This window comes from Castor canadensis, chromosome 1, assembly GCF_047511655.1.
Source record: "Castor canadensis chromosome 1, mCasCan1.hap1v2, whole genome shotgun sequence".
NCBI classification, from domain to species: domain Eukaryota; kingdom Metazoa; phylum Chordata; class Mammalia; order Rodentia; family Castoridae; genus Castor; species Castor canadensis.
Genome location: NC_133386.1, coordinates 148084587 through 148109044, shown reverse-complemented (window position 1 = coordinate 148109044; position 24458 = coordinate 148084587). Strand labels below are relative to the sequence as shown.

At 37.0% G+C, this 24458-nt stretch overlaps 1 protein-coding gene across 2 annotated transcripts; it reads left to right on the top strand.

Annotated features, from left to right (window-relative positions):
* The first annotated feature begins 213 nt into the window (after window positions 1-213).
* On the top strand, window positions 214-24225 carry Tmem41b (transmembrane protein 41B). Of its 2 annotated transcripts, none has more exons than XM_074041112.1 (7): window positions 214-269; window positions 8562-8679; window positions 12448-12576; window positions 16638-16731; window positions 17326-17430; window positions 19329-19467; window positions 21088-24225. In XM_074041112.1, exons 1-7 carry the CDS (start codon window positions 233-235, stop codon window positions 21255-21257), a joined length of 792 nt encoding a protein of 263 aa, XP_073897213.1. In that variant the 5' UTR covers window positions 214-232; the 3' UTR covers window positions 21258-24225. The 2 variants fall into 2 exon arrangements, with proteins under 2 accessions (XP_073897213.1, XP_020042528.1); XM_020186939.2 differs by lacking the exon at window positions 214-269 and adding an exon at window positions 276-517.
* The last annotated feature ends 233 nt before the right edge of the window (window positions 24226-24458 follow it).

The window sequence follows — 24458 nt, the reverse complement described above, 5'->3', positions numbered from 1 at the left end:
TTGGTCCTTGGAATCGCACTTCCGCTTACGAAAGCTGCGCAGAAGGTTCCGGTCCACCAGACGCAGCCGCAATACTTGGTAGTTAGACTGCGCATGCTCTATGCGGGTGCAAGGCAGCGAGGTATTGTGGGAGGGGCTGAGGCCCCTGACCGATCATTGGGCCGGCGCGAGGGCGTGAGGCTTGGGGGAGGGGAGAGGAGGGGCGGGATCTAGTTCTGGTTGGCTCTTGCTGATGTCGGCAGAACGTCGCTGCGTCGAGGTCGCTTCAGGTGAGGAGGTCGCGCCGGAAGTGGGTCTGGCTGTGGCGACTGGGTTTAGAGAGGCACCTGGTACGGAGTTTTGTTTTTAAGGGGGCGCGGCACCACCCGGCTCTCTCCACCTTGCTTTGAAGCCGCCATGGCGAAAGGTAGAGTCGCCGAACGATCGCCGACGGGGGCACTCCACCCAACCCCAGTGGGGGACCAGGCCACTGGGGCGCGGGGTTCTGCGGCCCCGGGCGGCGGAGACCAGTTGAAGGGTGAGTAGACCTGGTGTCCTGAAGTGAAGCTTGCTCGGTGGCGTCATGTGCCGGGAGAGGCCCCGGAGGGGAAAAGGGGACCTGCGGGCCTTCGGGGGCGGGAGCTAGAGAGTGGGGTACTTAGCTTGGGTCCTCGCGCACCGCACGGCCAGACGCCAGGTGGGTGCGTCGTAGGTTCTTTTTAAGTTGAATTCAGTTAAAAGAAGAAAGGACACCGGCTTGTTGACGTTCAGGGAGTTTGTAAGATTGATATCGAAGCGGGACTGGTCTGGAAGGGACTTTAGCATTTGTTGCGTTGTTTTTTACAGATGGAAAAACTGAGGGTGGACTGGAGGTGTGGCTCAAGTGGTAGAGTGCCTGCTTTGCAAGGACGAAGCCCTGAGTTCAAAGCCCACTTTCAGCAAAAAAAAAAAAGAGAGAAAGTAAGAAAAAAAGAAACGGAGGGTACACGACTTGTACAGTCACAAAGCCAGATAAAAAAGATAATAGTTAAGATCAAGGTCTTGTAAAACACATGGGTTTCCTTTATTGTTTACTTGAGACGTCGGATGTGCTTACTTTCAAAAGCTCAGTGTCTGTTCTGTAAAGTGGACGTCATAGTATCTGTTTAATTGGTTGATGCATGGATTAAACAGAATAGTTCATGAAATGCTTGGCTATGAGGTGGTAGCTAAAGAAATGTTAACAGTCACTGGTATAGGTAAGGGCACTCATTCTAAAACTTCTTTTTCCTATTAAACCACTCTCGAACTTTTCAGGACTTTAAAATTTATATTTTAAATTTTATTTATTAATTGCGGTGTTGGGAATTGAACCCAGTGCCTTGTGCATGCTAGGCAAGCGCTCTACCACTTCAGCTACACTCCCATGCCTTTAAATATTGTTTTAAGAAGAAAAGTGTACCTAGAAATTAAATGCTTCGATTCCATCATGGAGTGAAATGTTCATTACTTTTTAGCAGTTGAAGTAATCAAGCTTTTTAAAGTACTTTTAAAGCTCATAAACTTGAAGTGACCAGGACAAATGGCCATTAAGTTGTCTATAGCTCACTCATACACTGGTATCTTCCACTACTTATGATGGTTATGGAGAAGGTGAAGAAGGTTTCCCTGTGTAGTCCAGGATGGCCCCAAACTGGTGATCCCTCGTCTCCCTATGCTGAGATTACAGCTGTGGATCACAGTGCCCATTTTAGGAGAAGGTCTTTTAAAAATGTTAAGCATTCTCAAATAATTTTAAACTTCTGTAACAGTCTTAATTTGGCTCTTTAAGCTTTATTTTTTTCCATTACTGGGATTTGAACTCAGGGCCTACACCTTGAGCTACTCCACCAGCCCTTTTTTGTTGTGGGTTTTTTTCCTAGATAAGGGTTTGCAAACTGTTTGCCTGGGGTTGGCTTCAAACCTCGATCCTCCTGATCTCTGCCTCCTGAGAAGCTAGGATTACAGGCATGAGCCACCAGCACCCAGCTCTTTAAACTTTATGTATTTGGGTATTTTTCCAGTTTATAGACAGTGGAGCCAAATAACTTCCTATAAATTCAAAACCTTACACATGAATTGTTGATAAAGAATAATCTGCTCCAAATTAAAGGAACAGGTTTTTTTGTTTGTTTGTTTGTTTTTGTTTTTTTGTGGTACTGAGGTTTGAACTGAGTATCTAGGATTACCAGCGCCCAGCAATGGAACACTGTTTTAAAGTCTCTATACTGAAAGTAACAATAATCCTAGGTCTGGGTTTCCTGCAGAAGTATTTCCAGGTAGGGCAGTCCTAATGATTGTCATTTGGTTTGTGATAGTGGTAAGTTGCTTTATTTTTTTTTAATCTAAAGTTATGCAGGCCGGGCACCGGTAGCTCACACCTGTAATCCTAGCTACTCAAGAGGTAGAGATCAGGAGAATCTTGGTTCAGTGCCAGCCCAGGCAAATAGTTCCACAAGACTTGTGGCTCAAGTCTTGAGTGGCTTAAGGTGAAGGCCATGAGTTCAAGTCCCAGTATTGCAAAATAAATAAAATTGAGAAAATAAAATCTTAAAACTTCCAGAGTGCCTTTGTAATGGTTTATCTTATTTTGTCACTAAAATAACACATTCAACATCCTTATTTTATGATGCTTTCAAATGATTTTGCTGACTACAAATCTCTAAGAAGACACAGGAAAGAAATGTAAAGGCTTGCACTCATGCAGATGTAGAGTTTGCACAGGTGGAGAGAAGGGAAGGGGATGCTGGACTAGGGAGGAAACAGTAGGCTGAAAGGTTAGTGTGAACCTTTTATGTGTGTCAGCAAAGAGATCAATTTATTACCAATAGATCATTTCTTTTGGGTAGTAGTAGGAGTTAAGGTTGGCCTGTTCTGAGTGGTGTCAGCTTATGTTAGTCAAGGAAGGGTTTTTTTTTTTTTTGCAGGGGGAGAGATTTGAACTCAGGGCTTCATGCTTGCAAATCAGGTGCTCTACCACTTGAGCCACACCTCCAGTCCATTTTGCGATGGTTATTTTGGTGGTGGGATCTTGAGAACTATTTTGTCTGACTGACCTGGAACCATTATCCTCCCTATCTCAGCCTCTGAAGTAGCTAGGTTTATAGTTGGTGAGCCCCTGGCTCCCAGCTAAAGAAGTTTTTTTGATGCAGCCTGTTCATTGATTATGAAGTTTTCTTCTTCTCTTTTTCCCTATATTTCTCTAATTATGTTAAGAATTTTCTATGTAGGCAAAAGTTTGTTTGTTGGTGGTACTGGGGTTGAACCCAGGGCCTCCTTGTGCTAGGCAAGCCTCTAATCCTTTATTGAAAAATATATAGTAGTAAGTAGACTCTTTCTATAAACTCCATGATATTTTATTGTTTTGTATCTTGTTTTCCTATTTCTTTTTCTTTTTTAAGACAGGGTCTTGCCATGTAGCCCAGACTGGCTTTGAATTTGAGGTCCTCTTGCCTCTACCTCCCTTGTAGCTGGGATTACAGGCATGCATCACCATACCCAACTTGAAAGTCTAATTCTTATATGAGGAGGAAGACTGGGAATCAGTTAAGAGGGTCTTAATCTAATGTGTGTTTGAGGACCAGAATATGTTATTCTCTTTTTCTGAGGTGGCACTGGGGTTTGAACTCAAGACCTCATGCTTGCTGAGCAGGTACTCTTATGATTTAAGCCATTCTACTACCCTTTTTTGTGATGGGTTTTTTTTTAAGATAAGGTCTCTCAGATGTATTTCCCTGGTCTTGGCCTCCTGATCTCTTCCTTCTAAGTAGCTAGGATTATAGGGGTGGAGCAACCAGGTCCTGGCTTGTTACTCTTTTGTGTTGTTTGCCTAATTTGTTTACAAGCACATTCTTTAAGAGAACTCCCAGGACCATGTTTCTCCATACAGGTCATTACTCTTACAGCATGTGCGAAGACTATTTTAGTAGATAATTAGCATTTTAAAATGGAATAGAAAATACTAGAGTGCTTTGCATATAGAAAGCAAGTACTATTTCTAGAAATCCGTTTTTTCAGTTACAGAGATTTTTTTATGTACCAGATCATAATGTAAAATAAATTGTGTGTGTGTAATGTGATTAAAAAAAAAAAAACTTTGAGAAGTACTGTCATGAAGTTGTTTTTATTGAGTTTATTGTTTGTTTGTTTGTTTATTGAGATAGTCTCCCTGTGTAACCTGGGCTGGACTCAAACTCACAATCCTCCTGCCTCTGCCTCCCCAGTGCTGGGATTACAGGTGTGTGCCACCACAGCCAACCCTGATTTTATTGCTTAGAAGCCAATAATGTTTAAATTTGGATAAGTCTCTCTTAGATCCCTGTTTTGGATGCTGCCTTGCTAATTTATAGTTCAACAAATTACTTCTTTTTTTTTGTTTTTGTTTTTGGTGGGACTGGAGTTTGAACTCAAGGCTTCATGCTTGCAAGGCAGGCACTTTACTGCTCAATCCACGACTCCAGGCCAGATTTTGCATTCTTAAAGGTTTTGTTGTGTGTTTTGGTGGTATTGGGATTTGAACTCAGGGCTTCATACATGCAGAGCAAGGACTTAAAAAGCAGGCACTCTACTGCTTGAGCCACACGTACAGACCATTTTGCTGTGCTTATTATTATTATTGTTGTGCTGGCAGTACATTGTGGCATTTACAAGAGTTCTTGCAATATATCAAATACATTATAGTTGAATTCACCCCTTCCATCATTCTGCTCTGGTTATTTTAGAAATGAGGTGTCTCAAGCTATTTGCTTGGACTGACCTTTAACTGTGATCCTCTTAATCTCAAGCCTCCAGAGTAGCTAGGATTACAGGTAGGAACCACCAGTGCCCAGCTTTAAAGGTTTCAAAATGAAAATAATAAGAGAATTAATGAGTTACTAGAGGTGTGCAGTATGGTTAATTTTTGGCTTTTCAGGAATGGGTTAGAAGGAAAAAATTGAAGCTTTTGGTTGAATAGAAAGGGATAGCAAGATCTAGAAGGAAGTGTTAGCATTTAAGGAAAAGATAAGGGGAAAGGGACAAGGGACGTTAATTTCATGAACAAGTCTTAAGGTAGAATTGAGAAGCTCACCTAAGTAGGAGGCATTGCCATTGATTGCAGGTTAAAGGCTTGAAGAGACGTGAAATATTCTTTGGGTAGAGTGCTATAGAAGGCTACTGTTTGCCAGTGGTTACCCTGATTAAAGCTAGAAGAGCATAAGAAGGAACATGATTCTGACTTTCTTTAGCAACACCTTGCAAAGGAGATAATGGGGTAACTCAGACTAGGAAGTAGAGTGATAGAAGATTCAGAAATTAGTGAATGTAAAGTGTCAGTATGAGTAGCTGTAAATGCTAAAGACACACTCTAAATGCATATACTATAAATTTAGATGTAAATTATAAAAACATGATTTATAACTTATGTTTAAATAAATTACTTGCTAATCTCTAGGTTGATTAGGATTATATGGGAGAATAGTTAATTCATAATCACCAGTGTTCCCTGTGCTCAGACTTTTTACATTCCTCCTTTGTTCATGTGTTACTGTTGAAAAACTGCCTAATTTTGGAGAGAGAAGAAAATAGGTATCAAGTTCAACCTGGAAGTTTTGTTTAAATGTCTATATATTTCATCATCCAACTGTAAAACAAGTAGCAATTAGAAAGATGTGTACTCAAAACTCAGGATGGTTAATGTTCTGTAGTTTGGTTAACCATTGTCTGAACCTTTCTCCCAGTGGACCCCTAATTTGAGATTAGTTGAGTTTATAATGTGAAGAAAAATAGTTTAATTTTAGAGGTAATATATTAAATGCATTATTTAATTTTTTTAATTTAAGAGGACTGTTTAAATCTTTAAAAATATATTTAAGTGCATAAAGTACAGATTAGAGGATAGCTGTTTCCCATCTTTTAATCTTCAACTAAATTTCTAACTGCTTCATGACTTGCCTTCATCACTCCACCCTAGTAATCTTGCTTCCAACCCTCTTTTAATTCTTATTCTTTGGTGGTGGTGGTGTCGTCTACTAATGATGGCATCAGCCTCTTAAGAGCAGAGATTGAACATAATAGATGCTCAGCAGACAAAAGATAACTGTTTCAGTGGGTAGCTTGTACACAGTTTCTAAGAAAGGGAGAAAGAACAACCATTTGTTCATATAAATCGTTCTTTGTCTGCAACTCAGAGAGGAAGAGATTGGGAAAATTGTGATTTGAAGCCAGTCCAGGCAAAAAGTTAGAGATATTTCATCTTAACAAACAAGCCAGTCAGTGGTGGCAAATGCCTGTCATTCCAGCTACTTGGGAGGCAAAGGTAGGAAGATTGCAGTTGGAGGTTATATGGGCAAAAAACCTAACACATGAAAAATAAAGCTAAAAAATAAGAAAGGTTGGAAGTGTGGCTCAAGTGGTAGTGGAACTGCCTAGCAAGCACAAGGCCCTGAGTTCAAACCCCAGTACTGCCCCTCCCCCCCAAAAATGCAGATTTTGACTCCATAGTCTGGATAGGAGCCTGCAAACCTGCATGTCTAACAAGCCCTCTGGTGATGCTAATGGCTGTCCACAGAACTCACCTTTTGTTGTTGTTGTGGTTCTGAGGTTTGAACTCAGGGCCTCACTTTTGCTAGACAGATGCTCTGCCACTTGAGCCATCCACCAACCCTTGAACTCACTTTTTGAGCATCAAGGAGCCACATGGTTCCTGTTGCTTTATGTTTAGCATAGAATGTAGCCACATTTTACTAATTCAGTTATAACACAGACGAAACTACCATAGTAAGGCAAGGAATACAATGCAGTTTATCTTTTATGTGGTCAAGACTTTTTGGTTGGTAGAAACAAAACAGTTTAAAAACCAACACACAAGAAAAGGAAGTTATTGCAAGAATATGCAAGATAATTGGTATTCATGGACAAGAAACGAAATGTAGTCAGGCTTCAAGAGAAGTAAAAAGTTAGAGATCAGCAAGTAGGTTAGCTGTAGCTCTCATTTTCAAGACAAAAATCTGGTGAACCAATAATGAATTGTTTCTTCTGGAATCAGTTGCTTATGGGCCAGTCAGCTTTCTTTGTTTGGGAGGAGAAAGTGTTAGAATCAGAATGGGACTACTGAAGGCTGAAAGCAGTAGTGTACCTGCCCTGCCCCCAAGTGCAAAGCCCAAAAAAAAAAAAAAAGAGCTACTGAGATTAGCACCTTTGGGGGACAATGGAAGATTGTTAGTTCTTAGGGAAGGGGATAGTGGGTAGCACCTGTCTAATAATATACCTTTATAAACTTTTATACATAGTGATTTGCTAAATTAGTAGAATACAGGTATCCTGATACTTTTGTTTAGGATACTTCATAAAATCATGTTTGAAAACTAGATAAGCAGTAGTTGGAGGAGTGGAGTGATAGATCCATTTTCAGGGAAATAAAAATAAATTCTAGGTTGAGGCTGGGGGATCTAGACTTTTAAGTCCTCACTGGGTAACATGGCAAGACCCTGTCTCAAAAAAAATCATAAATCCTAATTATAGTATGCATTTTTAAAATTCCTTGTTAATCAGTATATACATGGATAATAGCAAATGTTGGTAATTAAAATTGAGTCACCCTTTTTTTTTTTTTTGACAATACTGGTTTTTGAACTCAGGACCTTTTTTTTTTTTTTTTTTTTTTTGTGGTTTTGGGGTTTAAACTCATAGCCTCAACTGCTTGCTAGGCAGGCACGCTACCATTTAAGCCATTCCTCCAGCCCAGCAACATTCTTGCTAAGTAGGTGCTCTATTATTTGAGACGTACCTCTAGCCTTTTCTTGCTCTTTAGTTATAGGGTCTAGTGTATTTTGCTGGAGGATGTCCTTGGACTACAATCCTCCTTTGGTCACCATGATCAGGTTGTTGAGATGGGGTCTTGTTAACTTTCTGCCTGAGGTGGCCTCGAACTGCAGTTCTCTCAGTCTTTGCCTCTTGAGTAGCTGGGATTATAGTTGTGCACTATCACTACCACACCCAGCCTTGAGTCATCCACATCTACCACTTATAAGCACTATGTAAGCTCCGTGTGTGTGTGTGTGTGTGTGTGTGTGTGTGTGTGTGTGTGTTGCTGGGTGTTGAACTCAGGACTTAGTGCTTACTTGGCAGGTGCTCTACCACTTGAGGCATCTGCCAGCCCAGACTCTTGGCCTTACAACTATTGATTGCTTCCTGGGAAAGCAGTTCTGCTCATTTTCTGCTTGTGGCTTACTGGATCTCATTCTATTCTTTTATCTGCATATAATTTTTATGATGACACTGAGATTACCTTTGAGGGGAAGCAAGCATTCTCCCATTCTTGGAGTCACACATAGAGCCACTTAGAACATTTCTGGTTCAACTTAACATTCTGCAGCTTTTGGTATAAAGAAAAATCATACATTCTCCAGTCGCATTAATGAATATGTTCTTATGACATTTGAAGTAATTGATTTACTGTCAGTGTTTGGGCAAAAGTGTGAGCAGTTTTCTGGGAGGAAAGCATTTAAGGAAATTATTATAAAGGAAGATAGGATCTTCCTTTATATTTGTATTTATCTAATTATACCTTCCCCCCTTTCTTTCAGAAAAAGCCTGGGCAGAAGCTGGATCAGCAAGAATGTCACTCCTTATATTGGTGTCCATTTTCTTATCTGCAGCTTTTATTATGTTTTTGGTATATAAAAATTTTCCTCAGCTTAGTGAGTAAGTATACCAAGAGAGAAACTGAAAATGTCTAGATATTTATGAGATGAAAGTGAAATAAAGGCTAAACTTACTTTATAGAACTATCATGATGATTGTGAATTAACTCATGTGGATTGTAGCAAGCCATATCTGCACTACAAAACCAAACCAGACAAACTTATTATTCCATATTTACCTCTTGATTTTTCTATGCAAGTTTTTCCTAGCATTGTTTTTCTAATTAAGAACTCATCTTACTAATGGCTTTCACAAAATTTTAGAAATGTAATTATAGGAAGAAAGTCATTTTTATATTATGACCCTGCACACATGTGCCCTCTCTCTTTCTCTCACACATACAATCTTACATATTTAAGACTTAAGTAAGGCTGGAAGGAAGTACAGCTCAGTAGTAGAGTGCATGCTTAGCATTGAAAGACCATGGGTTCAGTCCCCAAGCACAAAAAACAAAAACAACTAAGCTAAAATTTCATGAAGCAGTGGTGTCTTTGGATATTTTCTATTTGTTTCCTCTTACTGTTTAGTGTTGGTAGTGCCCAAGTAAATTTACTTTTTAGTCCACAGTAGGTAGTGATCTGCAGTTTGAATAAGAGTTGATATTCTTCTCTACTTTTGTGCTTTTTTTTTTTTTTTTTTTTTTCCTTTTCCTTTTTGTGGGACTGGGGCTTTGTGCTTGCAAAGCAGGTGCTTTACTGCTAGAGTTATACCTCAGACAATTTTGCTCTGGTTATTTTTGGAGATAGGGTCTCACAAACTATTTGTCTATGCTAGCCTCAACCATGATCCTCCTGATCTTAGCCTCCCAAGTAGCTAGCAGTACAGACATGAGCCACCAGTGCCCAACCTTTTACATTTTTTCATAAATTTCTCCCTTCTTACTTTTCTTTATGATCAATTTTTGCCTGGTTCTGTCCATTCATTTCCTTCCCACCATATCAGTTTTCTAGCTCTTTTTATCGTTTACGGAAATCATCTAGTCTGAATAGATTCTTTTCATAGTGAAGTTGACCTTCTAAAAGACTACAGTACACATCCACATTTCCTCATCATAAACCTTGGTAGGACTGGCAGTGTGGCTCAAATGTTAGAGCGCTTGCTCAGCAAGTGCGAGGCCCTGAGTTCAAAGTCCAGTACCACAAAAAACAAACAAACAGAACAACACCTTGGTAAAATGTGTTTTAGAATTTAAAATTTTTTTCCACTTTAGAAAGATAACACAGACTGTATACTATGTTATATAATACTACCAGCAGTATCTAGAGAAGCATTCCATAATTAATATCTGTCTAGCTACATTGAGAAGCCTATATAGTGACAGTAACTTTACATAAGTATGGGTAAATTTTTGCTGACAAATTATAAAGAACTTCCAGTTTTCAGAATTACTTACTTTTGGCAGTTACTAGGGTTTGCGCTCAGGGCCTTGTGCTTGCAAGCACTCTTCCATTGGAGCCACACCCCCAAGCCCTTTTTTGCTTTATTTTTCAGGTAGTGTCTCCTGTTTCCTACCTCTATCCTCCTGAGTAGCTGGGACCACAGGCACCATGCCACCATTGCCTGACTTGTTTGTTGAGATGGGGGCAGGTCTCACTTACTTTTTACCTGGGCTGGCCTCAAACCTCAGTCCACCCTCTCTGCCTTCTGAGTAGGTAGAATTACAGGCATGAGCCACCATGCTTGGCTTTAGTTTTCAGAAATTTTTAAGCTTAGGAAAGAATTTTAGGACAGCAAAATATCCCAGGGCTGTTTCACCACAGTAATACCACCCTTATGTAATTATAGATTATATAAAGAACTTTAAAAATATAGTTAGTCTTTGAATCAAGAGTAGCTTGATACGGTAGTAGATAACTATGAAATGGGATTTCAGGGTATCAAAGTTTGTGCTGGGTTGGTGGAATGGCTCAAGTGGTAGAGTGCCTGCCTAGGAAGTATTAGGTCCAAAAAAAAAGAAAATTTGTGTTTTCCTCGAAATTCCTTTATTTCACAATTCTTTTTGTTTGAAATTTTAAAAACTTAGTTTTTATTTGCTTGTTTATTTGATGCTGTTGAAGTTTTAACTTTGGCCTTGAGAATGCTAAGCATGTACCCTACCACTGAGCTATACTTTCAGCTCCACTATTTTGGTTTCTTTATCAGTATTAATGCTTTTGGGAATGTTGCCTATTGTATTGTTAAATTAATATAAATATGATTTAATTTTAGGTCCTTTCTGAATTTTGATCAAGGAGTAGGGAATAAAGAACTGATTGAAGGAGGGAAGAATAGATTCTAGATTAAGGTTGTCTTTGTTCCCAATCGATTTTAAGAATGATAACATTTATTACTTGTGTAAAATAATGTCCTGTTACAAATCTTTTATATTCTTTCTTTTTATCTATCTATCTGTCTGTCTATCTATGCATATGACCATACTCATGTATGCACATGCCTATAGAGAGTCTTAGTTTTTAAACTTTATAAATGAGAGGGCTGGCAGAGTGGCTCATGTGGTAAGAGCGTCTGCCTAGCTAGCATGAAGCCCTGAGTGCAAACCTCAGTGCCTCAAAAAAAACTTTATAAATGAGAAACCATTTTAGTTTACCAGATATTTTTATATGACTTAAGAAAGGTAGCATTCAGCCAGGCTGGGATTGCACATCTGCAATCCCAGCTACGCAGGAGGCTGAAGCAGGAGGATCACTTGAGCCAGTGAGTTGAAGATCAGCCTGAACAACATAGTGAGACCCTGTCTCATCAAAAACACAAACAAACAAAAGAAGAAATGAGTCAAATAAGAGGGCTAGGGGTATGGCTCAAATACTAGAGTGCCTGCCTAGCAAACATGAGGCCCTGAGTTCAAACCCCAGTACTGCAAAAATAAAGTAAAATTAAATAAGAAAGCAGCATTCTTGCTACTATCAGTATTCTGTGCAGTAAACAAATGTAAATAAATGAACATACATTAAACACAAAGATGATTATTTGAAACTTTCATAAGCAAGAAATCCTCCAGTTCCAAACAAGTACCAAATATATAGTAAAATTAATAGAAAGGAAAAAGTAAAAAGCCAGACATGGTGCCCTGTACCTGTAATCCCTGCTACTTGTGAGGCTTAGGCAGGAGGATCTTGAGCTCGGATCAGCCTGGGCAACATAACAAGAAGACCTGTCTCAAAATGAAACAAAAATCAAAAAGGGAAAAATGTTTTAACCTTTTTTCTGACCTTTCTGCTATAATATTCCAGAAATGGAATAAATGTGAATTCATTAAAATTTTTACTTGGTTTTTGTTATAAATGATTATTTTTTATTACTTTTTTTTTGGCAACACTGGGGTTTGAACTCAGGGCCTCATGTTTGCTAAGCAGGCACTCTCAACTGCTTGAGCCACTCTGCCAGCAATGATTGATTATTGACATTAGCTTATCATGAAGGTTACCCAAAATGATGCTAACTATATTGCTAATATACTAACATCAGAGGTGGATTTATTAATGTTTAATTTAAAATCTAAGCCAATATTGGTGGATATGCTTTTAATCTTTAGTTTTGGTCATTCTGAACTTTTATGAATACATAACATAGCGTAATAAATTATATTAAAGCATTAAAAATAATTTATAGACTTTCGAACTTTAAAGTTGCTAATTTGGTCTGTGTTTACATATTACAGATCAAAGGATCAGATCATTTTGGATAAAACTCCATGTTTTGAACTTGAGTTTGGTTTTATCATGGTGAAATTCTGTTTTAAAGATTTTCATTTTAATTTTATTTCTTTAGAGAAGAAAGAGTGAATATGAAGGTTCCCAGAGATATGGATGATGCCAAAGCTCTAGGAAAAGTTTTATCCAAATATAAGGACACCTTTTATGTACAAGTGCTTGTAGCTTATTTTGCTACATATATTTTGTATCCTTTTAACTGAAAAGTGTTCTCTAGTTTTGTTCAAGAAAAGGTTTAAAATCTATTGTTTAGTTATACATAACTTTTTCTTTTAAAACTTGTTAACGCAGTGTTACAATATTAAATAAGATGTTGAAAAAATAAAATGGAAAAATGTAAAAAAAAAATAAAATGGAAAAAATTTCCCACTTTACTCTTACCTCCTCAACTCAGTTACTTTTATTAATGTCTATTGTAATTTTCTTGTCTTCTGCTTACTTTACTTATCAGGCAACATTTTCCTTTCCTCTGTTCTCTGGGATATTTATTTTGTTAGCAAATCTTTAAATTTTAAATAATTATTTTGAATTATTAGTAACATTTTAAAAAATATTCCCTTAGGTTTAGAGTATAATTTGTTTTTAAATTTTTGCTTTTGTTAAAATTTTAATCCTTTGCTCATTATTTTTTTCTTCAATTATTTCTTTTATAAAAATTCCTAAGAAGATAGCCATTCAAAAGAATTAATTTATTTTATAGTTCTTGGTATATCTTTCTTTGTTTCACAGAAATAAATAGTTTAACTAGTCAGAAGAATAGCTTCAAACTACTGAGGATTAATCTTCCAATTTGTGGACTTTGTAAGTTTTTCTTTTGGCAGCACTAGGGTTTAAAATCACTTGCAAAGCAGTCCTCTCTGTACTTAAGCCACACCTTCTCAATTTGTGCACTTTAACTGTCATTACTGATTTTTTTATCTTTTATTCTTGTCTAGCCTACTTTCAAATCTTCTTGGTTAACAAAACTAATCATTATCTTTTTTTTCTTTTAAGTACTATGGTTTAAACTCAGGGTTTGCTGGACACCAGTGACTCATGCCTATAATCATAGCAACTCAAGAGACAGAGATCAGAAGGATCGAGGTTCGAAGCCACTCCAGGAAAATAGTTCATGAGACCCTCCCTATCTTGAGAATACCCACCACAAAAAAGGCTGGTGGAGTGGCTCAAGGTATAGGCCTTGAGTTCAAACCCTAGTACTGCAAAAACAAAACAAAAAACCCAGGGCTTCAGGCTTGCTAGGCAGATGCTCTAATTTGAGCCATACCTCCAGCTCAGTCATTACCTATTTTTTTTTTTCTTTTTGTTAGGACTGGGGTTTGAACTCAGGGCTTTGCACTTACAAAGCAGACATTATACCACTTGAGTCATACTTTCCAGTCCATTTTGCTCTAGTTGTTTTAGAGTTGGGATCTCATTATTTGCCTGAGCTGGCCTCAAAACCTCCCGATCTCAGCCTCCCTAGTAGCCAGGATTACGGATGTGACCCACTGGTACTTAGCATATCTTTTTTAAACCTTTGAAAGGCAATTTAGCTACTTAATTCCTTCAGAGTATATTTACATTCTTCCTTCCTTTTTTATTTCCCGAATTTCTTTTGGTTTGTTAGAGTTTGCAACCAAAACCTTTTCTATAAAATTTAATAGTGTTTTCTTTTGGATTTATATTGGGTTAAATATTATATAAGTTAACCTTATGCAAATGTTTTGAATATATATGTAAACAAGTTAGAGAAATTACTCCAACATAAGTGACTTGTTGACAAGTATATTTAGGAAAACTTTTACTACTAACACAAACATTAATCTTCTACCCACATGGTAAATATGCTTTTATATTTAGGTAGTGTGCTTTATGTAGGTTTTTTATCATTAACCTCCTTATTATTAGAAAAATTTAACTTGGGGAAATTTGGAGAATAAATATTATGCACGTATTTTTTGACAGGTTATTTTGGACAGTTATTTGTGAAGTTATTTAATTGAACATACACTATTTTAAGAAATTCATAACTGCGAACACCACCTGTAATCCCAGCACTTGGTAGACTAACGTAAGAAGATCACAAGTTTGAGCCCAGCCTGGACTAAAAAACAAAAAAAATCCATAACTGTTGGTTTTTCCCATTAATGGCATAGTTTGGAAGTCCATTTTAGGGTGTAGGAAGGCTGAGAAATAAGTCAGTGCTCAGATTGTAGAGGACTTTGAATACCAGACTAAAATATTTAGAATAGTCATTTTGTTGTTGGGTAGTTATTGAAGACTTTTAAGCAGAGGATAACATAAAATTAATACTTTTTTTTTGTTTCCCTAGGCTAATTTTAAAAGTAAATTTATCTTATTATTAATATTACACCAATTCCCCCCCACCCAGGCCCCTTGCTGGATTGAACCCTGGCTTCGTGCTAGATAGGCACTCTACCACTGAGCCATACACCCAGAGCCCAATCTTGTGGTGATTTGTTTTTTTGACCTTTTTGAGAAAAAAGGATTAGGTAGTGCCTAAAGTTTGGAGTTGAGAAAAGGGAATAACATTTACTTTGATTTAGGACTGAGTTTTAAATGTTCAAATGGAATTATCCACACCCAAATGTTAATGAACTAGTATATAAAAACTAAAAAACCAGTGAATTCAAACACTGCCATACTATGTAGTTGTTGAAAAGAACAAGAAACATCTCCATGTACTCTTACGACGTTAACTTAGGATAACTCAGTGGAAAAAGCTCAGTGCAGAATAGTGCACAATTATGCTATACTTCATCTAAGGAAGGTGATGATATAAGTATACACATATACATAGCAATTTTTTTAAATAAAGTATGTCTTTGAAAAAAAAGCCAGTGACTCACGCCTATAATCCTAGCTACTCAGGAGGCAGAGATCAGAAGGATCAAGGTTTGAAACCAGCCTGGGCAAATAGTTTATGAGACCCTGCCTTACGAAAACCCATCACAGAAAAGGGCTGGTGGAGTGGCTCAAGGTGTAAGCCCTAAGTTCAAACCCCAGTACTGTAAGAAAAAGAAAAAGAAAAGGGGGTCCATGTCAAAACTGGGAATCAGAAGAAGGTAGGAAAGTATAATTATATTTTAAAAATGAAATTTGTGATTTTTACTGTATTTAGTAGTACCTATCTTTTTAAATGAGTAGTTAATTGAGGTAAGTTTCATAGTTGTATTAGAAATAGTTACTACACCTTATATGGACCTAGATTTGCACAGAAAGCAAGTTTCCCAAAAACATTTTACAGTAAATCAAATGCATTAGAAAAACATGTTGTTTGAAAGATTACTGACTGCCAAGCTCCAGGGTTCACCTTATAATCCTAGCTACTTGGGAGGTTGAAATCAGGAGGATCTTGGCTTAAGGCCAGCCCAGGCAAATAGACCCCCCCATCTCCAAAATAACCAGAACAAAATGGACTGAAAGTATGGCTCAAGTGTTAGAGTGTCTGCCTTGCAGTGCAAACCCTGAGTTCAAACCCTAGTCCCAACCAAAAAAGAAGATGGCTGAAGACTTTTTTCCCTTCAAATTGCCCAGTTCCTCTCTATCCTGTACACGCTAGATATGTGTGTTGGTTTTTCTTTAAGTAGCACAATTTTAATAGCGTGGTATTTATTAATATTTTTTTATTACTGTTTAGTCAGAGGTCACCTTAAAGCTGGAGGCATTATAACTGGGTAGTCATATAGTTTTTATATTTTTGTATGTAATTTTATGTTATCTTTTAATATAAGTTGAGCATTCCTAATCCAACAATGCAAAATGCTCCTAATCTGAAACTTTGATTGTCAACATGACATCACATTTGAAAACTCCCCACTTGACCTCATGTGGCAGGTTTTAGTCAAACATAGATGCTAACAATACTGTAAAAATTACCTTCCGTTTATGTGTATAAGGTATATGTGAAACATAATTGAATTGCATCATTAAACTTTGCTCCCAGCCTTAAGACATATCATGTGGCTCCTGAAATTTTACTGTTGGGTTAAAAGCTAACATTGCTATTTGCATATAGTCACTAAGTTTAATCACAAGTGCAAGTATTCCACAATCTGAAAAAATCCAAAACACTTCTGGTCCCTGGCATTTTGGATGAAGCATACTTAACCTGTATTGAAATATGGGTATAATCTCATTAGCATGATGATTTCTGTATTTGTCTCTTTTTTTTCTGAAATGTTGAATTTATCTTTTTAAAATTCCATTTAATTATGTTTTAATCCTTAACTTAGAAGTTAACAGCTTGCAAACATTTGCTATTCCAGGCTCTATTTTTCTCAGTATACTCTCAGGGTTTCTTTATCCCTTTCCACTAGCCTTATTTCTTGTTTGTTTGGTAAGTATATTAAAGGGATTGGGAGACTGGAAAAAATAGGTTTAATCAAAATGTTGAGGGTGATAATGGCATTCTAGTCCCACTAGTCTATGTAAACATAAATTCATTAGTTTTAGAAGCCTTAAAACCTCAATAAGAAGGTGTTAGAGTTTGTTTTTTCTAGAACAAGGGTTAGTATTCTTAATTGCGTTTATAAGCTCTGTTACAGCCTTTCTTTCCTATTGTGCTTTGTATCTCAGATAGTCTGAGGAGTGTTGGTGGGCTCAATGAGTCCCAGACTGGGGGTAGTGTTTTCAAGCATAGCAGTTGGGGGAAAAATTGATTTAAAAAATACTATCCTTTGGCTAACATTTGTTATTTGGAAATAGTCATAAGTTTAATCACAGGTGCCAGTTTGTTTTAACTGGTCTCATTTGAGTTACAATTTAGTCTGAGAAAGGACTAAATCAAATGGTAGTTCTTCTCTGCATAGAGCAGAGTGTCCTCCCCAGCCCTAAAAGGAATAAACTAGTTGAGCTTTTCCTCAGGTAAATGTATCCATGTGAATGAGACAGGAAAATACAAAATACTTAATGGCTTTTTGTTATTTTCCAGTGTTCTGGACTTGGTGCCTCATTCTGCTATATGCTCTCCTATTTAGTTGGAAGACCAGTTGTATACAAATACCTAACAGAGAAAGCAGTAAAATGGTCACAGCAGGTAAACATGTGTTTTTCTTGGTGTTTGTGTTTGTTTTTTTTAAGGGCTTTGTATTTGCTAAGCAGGCACTCTACCACTTGAGCCATGCCCCCAGCCCTTTTTTGCTTTTGTTATTTTTTGAATGGGGAGGGTCTCACTTCATTCCCCGGGCTGGTCAGGACTATGATCTTCTTACTTATTCTTCCCAGTGTAGCTGGAATGACATGCACACACTACTGTGCCTAGCCATTGTTTGAGATGGAGTCTCACAGACTTGAGGCACTGGGCCTGGCTGTTTGTATGTTTTTTGATTCAGGGTCTTGTTATGTTGTACAAAGTGGCATTGAACTTCTGGACTTGAAGTTCACTTGCCTCAGCTTCCAACCCTATACATGTGCTGAAACTTTAGATGCTTGCCAATATGCCCAGTTTATTGACTGAAATGGGGGGTTGCACTAGCTTTTTGCTTGTCCTGGCCTGCTTCTATCTCCCGAGTAACTGGGATTACAGGCAATGCCACCATGTCTGGCCTATAGGATATTTCATATTAAATCCCTAACAGTAGGAGAATCCTATTTTTACAAAGACTCAGAAGAAACAGACTGTTACAGGTTCACAGGAGTTTTAGCGATCATCCTGCCTACCCCTTTTTATACAACTTAGAGAATGGAGTAATTCTGGCTGGTGACATGGCAGGTGGTGTGGCTCAAATGGTGGGAGTGCCTGCTTAGCAAACTTGTGACCCTGAGTTCAACCTCCAGTACGGCCAAAAAAAAAAAGAAAATTAGGAGAAATTTAGTATTTTGCCACAAATAGTGATTATTTACCTTTAAGTCATTGTCAGATCTCTAGAATTCTAGTCTAGTGGTCTTTTCATTTTACCACATATGTACTGAATATTAAAATAGTTTTACATGTGTTTTTCTTTGTAGTAGCTAGTTTGTGTAAGCAAACTTATTATACAAAGGAATATAAACCAATCATGGTTTATATTTAATCAGTCAAATATTTCTATATGTCTGTTTTACCTCATTTATCAACAGCGAATGAATTTATTCATGATGTATATTTTAATAGCCTAGAATAAAGATTTTCTGAAATTTTTTAAAATGAGGGCTGGGGATATAGTTGAGTGGTATAGCACTTGCCTAACAACATCATGAGGTCCTGGGTTCAATCCCCAGTACCACAAGGGGAAAAACTTGGGAGCTAGATTTGTTAATGTGATGTGCTAGCCCATTTACATTGTAAAAAGTTAAAGGCATTAAAGCCAGGGGTGGTGGTGCATACCTGTAATGCCAACGCTGGCAAGAGATTCTCGCATTCAAGGCCAGTTTGAGGTACATAGTGAGACTGTTTCAAAAAACAAAACAAAAAAGGCTCTAAAAAGTTGGCCACTTTATAAAACAAGTTACGTACTTCTAAGATAAGAAAAAAAAATAAAAAAAAAGAAAAAGCTGGCCAGTTGATGTGTATCATATCTGATTTTCATATAAGCCTAAGTTTGGCATTTTTTTTTCTCTTTTTTTTTTTTTTTTCTTTTTTGTGGTACTGGGGTTTGAACTCAGGGCCTCACACTTGCTAGGCAGGTGCTGTATCACTTGAGCCACTCCACCAGCCCAATTTTGGCATTTTTTGATATAAAATTTCAACACTGAGCCACCACCAAGTTGATGAAGAAGCATTTTTAATAATATAACATTGACCTGTAAATCAAAATTAAAAAAAAAAACATTGTCATTTAACTCTGGCAATGAGCATTTGATAAATAGTTCATGGTTGCTTTCAAACTTAATTAATTTCTATTGAATGAATTCTGAAGTATCAGGGATGAAAAATTGAAATAAGGCATTTATATTCAACAGCTTATTTTCAAGATTGACCTTATCTGATGCTAAGTCTCTTCTTTCTTATGACAGGTGGAACGTCATCGAGAACATCTTATTAATTACATCATATTTTTGAGAATAACACCATTTCTGCCTAATTGGTTTATTAATATTACGTCTCCAGTGATAAATGTGCCATTGAAAGTTTTTTTTATTGGCACTTTTTTAGGTAAGGCCTATGTTGTATTAAGTTCATTGTGTACATATCTGACAGTGTCCATGTGGCGTTGATTGCATGCTCTGTGCAGACTTGCCACTCCCACATATCATCCTTGGGCATAAAGCCTGATCTGTTCAAATAGATACTGAGGAATGTTTCTTCATTACTTTATTTTTTTGTGTTTCCTCTTTGAAGAAGAATACTTCCTACTGAATAATATTTTTATAATATAAGATGAAGCATTTGTGTATTTTGTGAATTCTGTGATTCTTTAGAAAGAGTGCTGAGCTTTTCTTTCTAGTTTCAATTATTTAGATACAGTGTTCAAGATTTCTCATGTATTGAGAAAATACTTTTAGAAAAAAAGTGTATCTGGCAAACACTTTTAGAAAAAAATAATCAAAATTGGTATTTTTGGTGCTGAGATTGTCAAAACTGTTTATTGCTACTTTTTGTGTATTTTTATTTATGTATTGTCAGCACTAGGTTTGAACTCAGGGTTTGTGCTTGCTAGGCAGGTGCTCTTCCTGTTTAACTATGCCTTCAACCCTTTTTGCTGTGGTTATTCTGAAGCTAGGGTCTCAGTTTGTGACCTAGGTAGGTTTTTTGTTTTTCTTTTTTTTGTTTTTTTTGGCAGTAAGTAGTTTGAATTCAGGGCCTTGCTCTTACCAGGCAGGCTCTCTATCACTTGAGTCACAACCCTAGCCCTGCCCCAGGCTTTTTGCTAGGATGATAGATGCTTACCACCATGCCCACCTTTTTTCAGTCGACATGATGTCTTGCAAACTTTTTTTGCTTGGCTGGCCTGGAACATAATCCTCTCATCTCAGTTTGGGATGATAGATATGTACCACTGTGCCCAGCTATTGGTTCATATGGGATCTCATTAAGTTTTTACCCGGGCTGGCCTCAAACCTTAATCCTCCCACTCCTCCCATGTGGAAGTGGCAAGTTTGCACAGAGCATGCAGTCAAGGCTAGAGTTATAAATGTGAGCCACCAAAACCTAGCTTGCATTTTATTTATTTTTGTGGTGCTGGGATGGAATTCAGGGCCTTGCTCATGCTAAGTAAGTGCTCTACCACTGAACTACACCTCCACCTTATTTTTGAATGCTTAGATTGTTTCCAGATTTTTATTATAATGCACTGATAAACATCTTTCAAATTAGATTTTTGCTTTTGTACCTTATTTCCTGCAGTTGAAATTGCTGGATCAGAGCATGTTCTTTTTCTTTTCTTTTTTGAGAGTTTATAAGTGTTGTGATACTATTCTCTGGACCCTTTTCTTGGATTTTTTAATTCATTATTTGTGAGGTAGTTGTGAAGTTTGTGGGAATAAACTTGAGTAGCCTTTTTCAAATAACTGAACCTGGAGGCAGAGATCAAGAGGATCAAGGTTCGGAGCCAGATCAGGCAAATAGTTCGCAAGACCCTATCTCAAAATCCCATCACAGAAAAGGGCTGCTGGAGTGGCTAAAGGTGTAAGCCCTGAGTTCAAAACCTAGTACTACAAAAAAAAAGAAAAAAGGAAATAACTGTGTTCCTATAAGAAATTTTTTGCACACAGAAATGTAAGTTTTAAACACAATTGATGGTTTTTACTGTATGTTTTTTATTTTTTATTTTAGGTGTCGCACCTCCCTCTTTTGTAGCAATTAAGGCAGGAACAACACTGTACCAGCTTACAACAGCCGGGGAAGCTGTTTCCTGGAACTCAGTATTTATTCTGATGATTTTGGCTGTTCTTTCTATTTTGCCAGCCATTTTCCAAAAAAAACTAAAGCAGAAATTTGAGTGAAAAATCATCTAGGTTTTAGTTTTACTATCACCATCACCATCGTTGTCGTCATCATCTCAGGATTAGCAGGTGCATCCATTTATGTTTTAAAATCTCTTCATTAATAGAATCTGTAAAATAAAATTTCCCATGCGAGACATTTAAAATAATACATTTAAGTTGAAAAAGGAGCAGAGTAAAATGGGAATTAGCATACTATGAAAAGCACTGTCATCAATAGTTATGATAGACATAAATTACTGTATCAAGAGTAGTTATAGATAATTAGTAGTGGTTTAGTAGGAAATTCTTGATCTAAATAATCCATTCAATTTTTAATGTTTTTCTCTTTTATGTCTAAATAATAATAAAATAGCTAGTAGAGCTTGGTGTGCACCTGTAATTCCAGTTGCTCTGGAGGCTGAGGCTAGCAGGGGATTGTGAGTTTGGGGCCAGCCTAGGCAACTTAGCCAGACCCTTTCATAAAATAAGAGTCACAGTTCTTGATAATGTTAGCCTTCTTTCAGAGCATAAACTGGATGACTAAAGCTTGAAAGAGATTTATATTTCCTTTCTCTTTTTACCTTTGAGGGAATGAATTTCTTTATAGAGAGCGTATCCTCATAGACTAATGAATATAGAAAGAACATCACGTTACCTATTTTGTGAATTTTATTTTTTTCTGCTCTAGATCTTTATCATGGATTAGTCTAGTAATTTAAATTCTGGCCAGTCTGTTTCCATCCTTTTTTCTAGGTTTTACAGTATTTCTGCTGTGCAAATTGAAGATTGCATAACTGTATCATATTGGTGTTGATAATGTACATTCAGATATTTTGTTATGGTGCCTCCTTAGTATCTCAAAAGGACCTAAAAACAAACACTCAAAGATTATGGTCTTTTAGACATTATAATAATTATTTAATTTGAAACAAACAGTGGCAGCACTGCACTAGTGGTTAATACAGTTTATTGATTCCAAATGACTGTAAAATTTACCTCATTTATTTATTAGTCTGGTCATTAAATGATGTATTATATAATCATCCTTTTAATGCATGATACATCTGTAAGAATGCCTTGTTTTGTTTCTATTGGTGGCTTTTTATTTGGGACTGCTTTAGACTAATGCAGTTTCCCAACAGAGTTTTTTTACTTTTCTAACTCGCAAAGTGAATTAACTTTTGACATGGTAACTATTATATTTGAATGGTTCTGGAAAAAGTGACTTCTTTTTGCTGCTTGGTATGCACTTAGTGCTTGATTCTAGGATAGAGCCAGTCTAAAGTACTCCCTCAGTTTTACCTTCACCCCAAGAATGTCGTTACGTTGAAGAAGTGCTTTAGCTGTATGAGAAATCCTGATATGTTTTCATTCTGAGAGGAGTGATCCTCCTCAAAGCCTGTTTTACTGCATAATATGGACAGATTCATTTTTTTCTGTCACAGTATTAACAAATGGATGTATTGTAAATACAAAGAAAATATATTGATTAATATAGTAGTCATGTCACCTGGCCTTTTGTTTATGCAAAATTATTTATTGTTATGTCTAGTAAGGTTTTCTTTGTTATTGACCAGAGACTGAATAATAAAGCTTTTGTTATTTTTACAAATAAATTTAAAACAGCCTTTGGGGACAAAATTTACTAAATATTACTGTGTAAAATGTATGAGTCAATTTTTTCAGACTTTTAAAAATAAAAGAGCTCGAATTCAGGAGAAACCTCACTATTTACTCTGGTGGGTACCTTTCTATTCTCAGTGTTTTCTCTTTTCTTACTATACGTTCTTTCCTTCTGCTAATCTTTTTTTTTTCCTGTTAGAAGACTGTAGCTTCCACTTTAGGCTATTAGTTTCTCCCAAGATAATAACCAGTCTTTCCAGATTTCAATATTGACATTCAAGAAAGAAGTCTTCAGCAGGTTGTACTCTGAATACAGATGGTGGCCTATATTTACAGTGCCACAGGCTTGGCCAAATGTAAATTCAAGTGCCAGTCCCTTTTTTTTTTCTCCTCCCCTTTTTTGGTACTTAGGATTGACCCAGGGGTTTGCCCATGTTGAGCGTGCACTCTACCACTGAGCTACACTCCCAGCCCCTTCAGCCACATCTCGAAGACAGGTGCTTAGTAATAAATCACCCTTCCAGGAGAGAGCAAGCATCTGTAGTAGAGAGGCAAACAGGCTAACCAGGAAGTTGACAGGAAAAAAGTAATACTGTTCTGGCCTTTCTCTGGAGCTCTATTACTTTGAATGTAATATAACCAAGGAACTTAATAAGTGAAACTACAATGTGATAAGTCATCCTTGAAAGACTTGGATATTTTAGGATTTATTTCATGGAAGTAGTTACATTGAAAAACCCTCATTGAATAAAAGTATCTATCTCTTGAAATTCTTTTCTTATGTCTTGAAATTCTGATGTACATTTTTACCATTAAGAACAAAGAAAAAGAACTTGTGGAGTGGCTCAAGTGGTAGAGTCCTGCCTAGCAAGTGTGAGGCCCTGAGTTCACCCCAGTACCAAAAAAAAAAAAAAGTCTTTAATTAATTGATTTTTGTGTTGCTAAAGATTGAACCAGTGCCTTGCACATACTAGGTAAACACTATCACCAAGCTGCACCTCCACCAGCCCAACCAACCTTCAATTTTTTAAAATACTGTTTCCTTTTATTTATTTATTTATTTTTGGCGGTGCTGGGGTTTGAACGCAGGGCCTCACACTTGCTAGGCAGGCGCTGTTACTGTGTTTTATTTTATTTATTTATTTTGAGACAGGGCCTTACTATGTAGCCAAAACTGGACTGAAACTCAATGTGTAGCCTAGTCTGTGCTCACTGATTTATATTATGGTATTATAGTGAGAAATTAATAGCAAAAAACCAAATTTGTCTAGTAAACACAACATCTAAACTGTGAAAGATGTAAAATCTTGAAATTGAATAATAATATGCTATATATTAAAATTTATTAAAGTTCATAAATGGGTTTTTGTGTGAACATAGTCTTCATTTCTCTAATTCCTGAGAGTATATGATTGCTGTAGGGCTTTTTGTTTGTGTTTTGTTTTGAGACAGAGTCTCCCTATGTAGCCTGCTTGTACAAGTTTTTCCAGAGTGAAAAGATAAAGTAAGCCATTCGGCTCATTTGTATGAGGCCAGTGTAATTTTGTTTCCAAAATCTAATGCAAATTATACAATAAAAAAATATATATATATGAC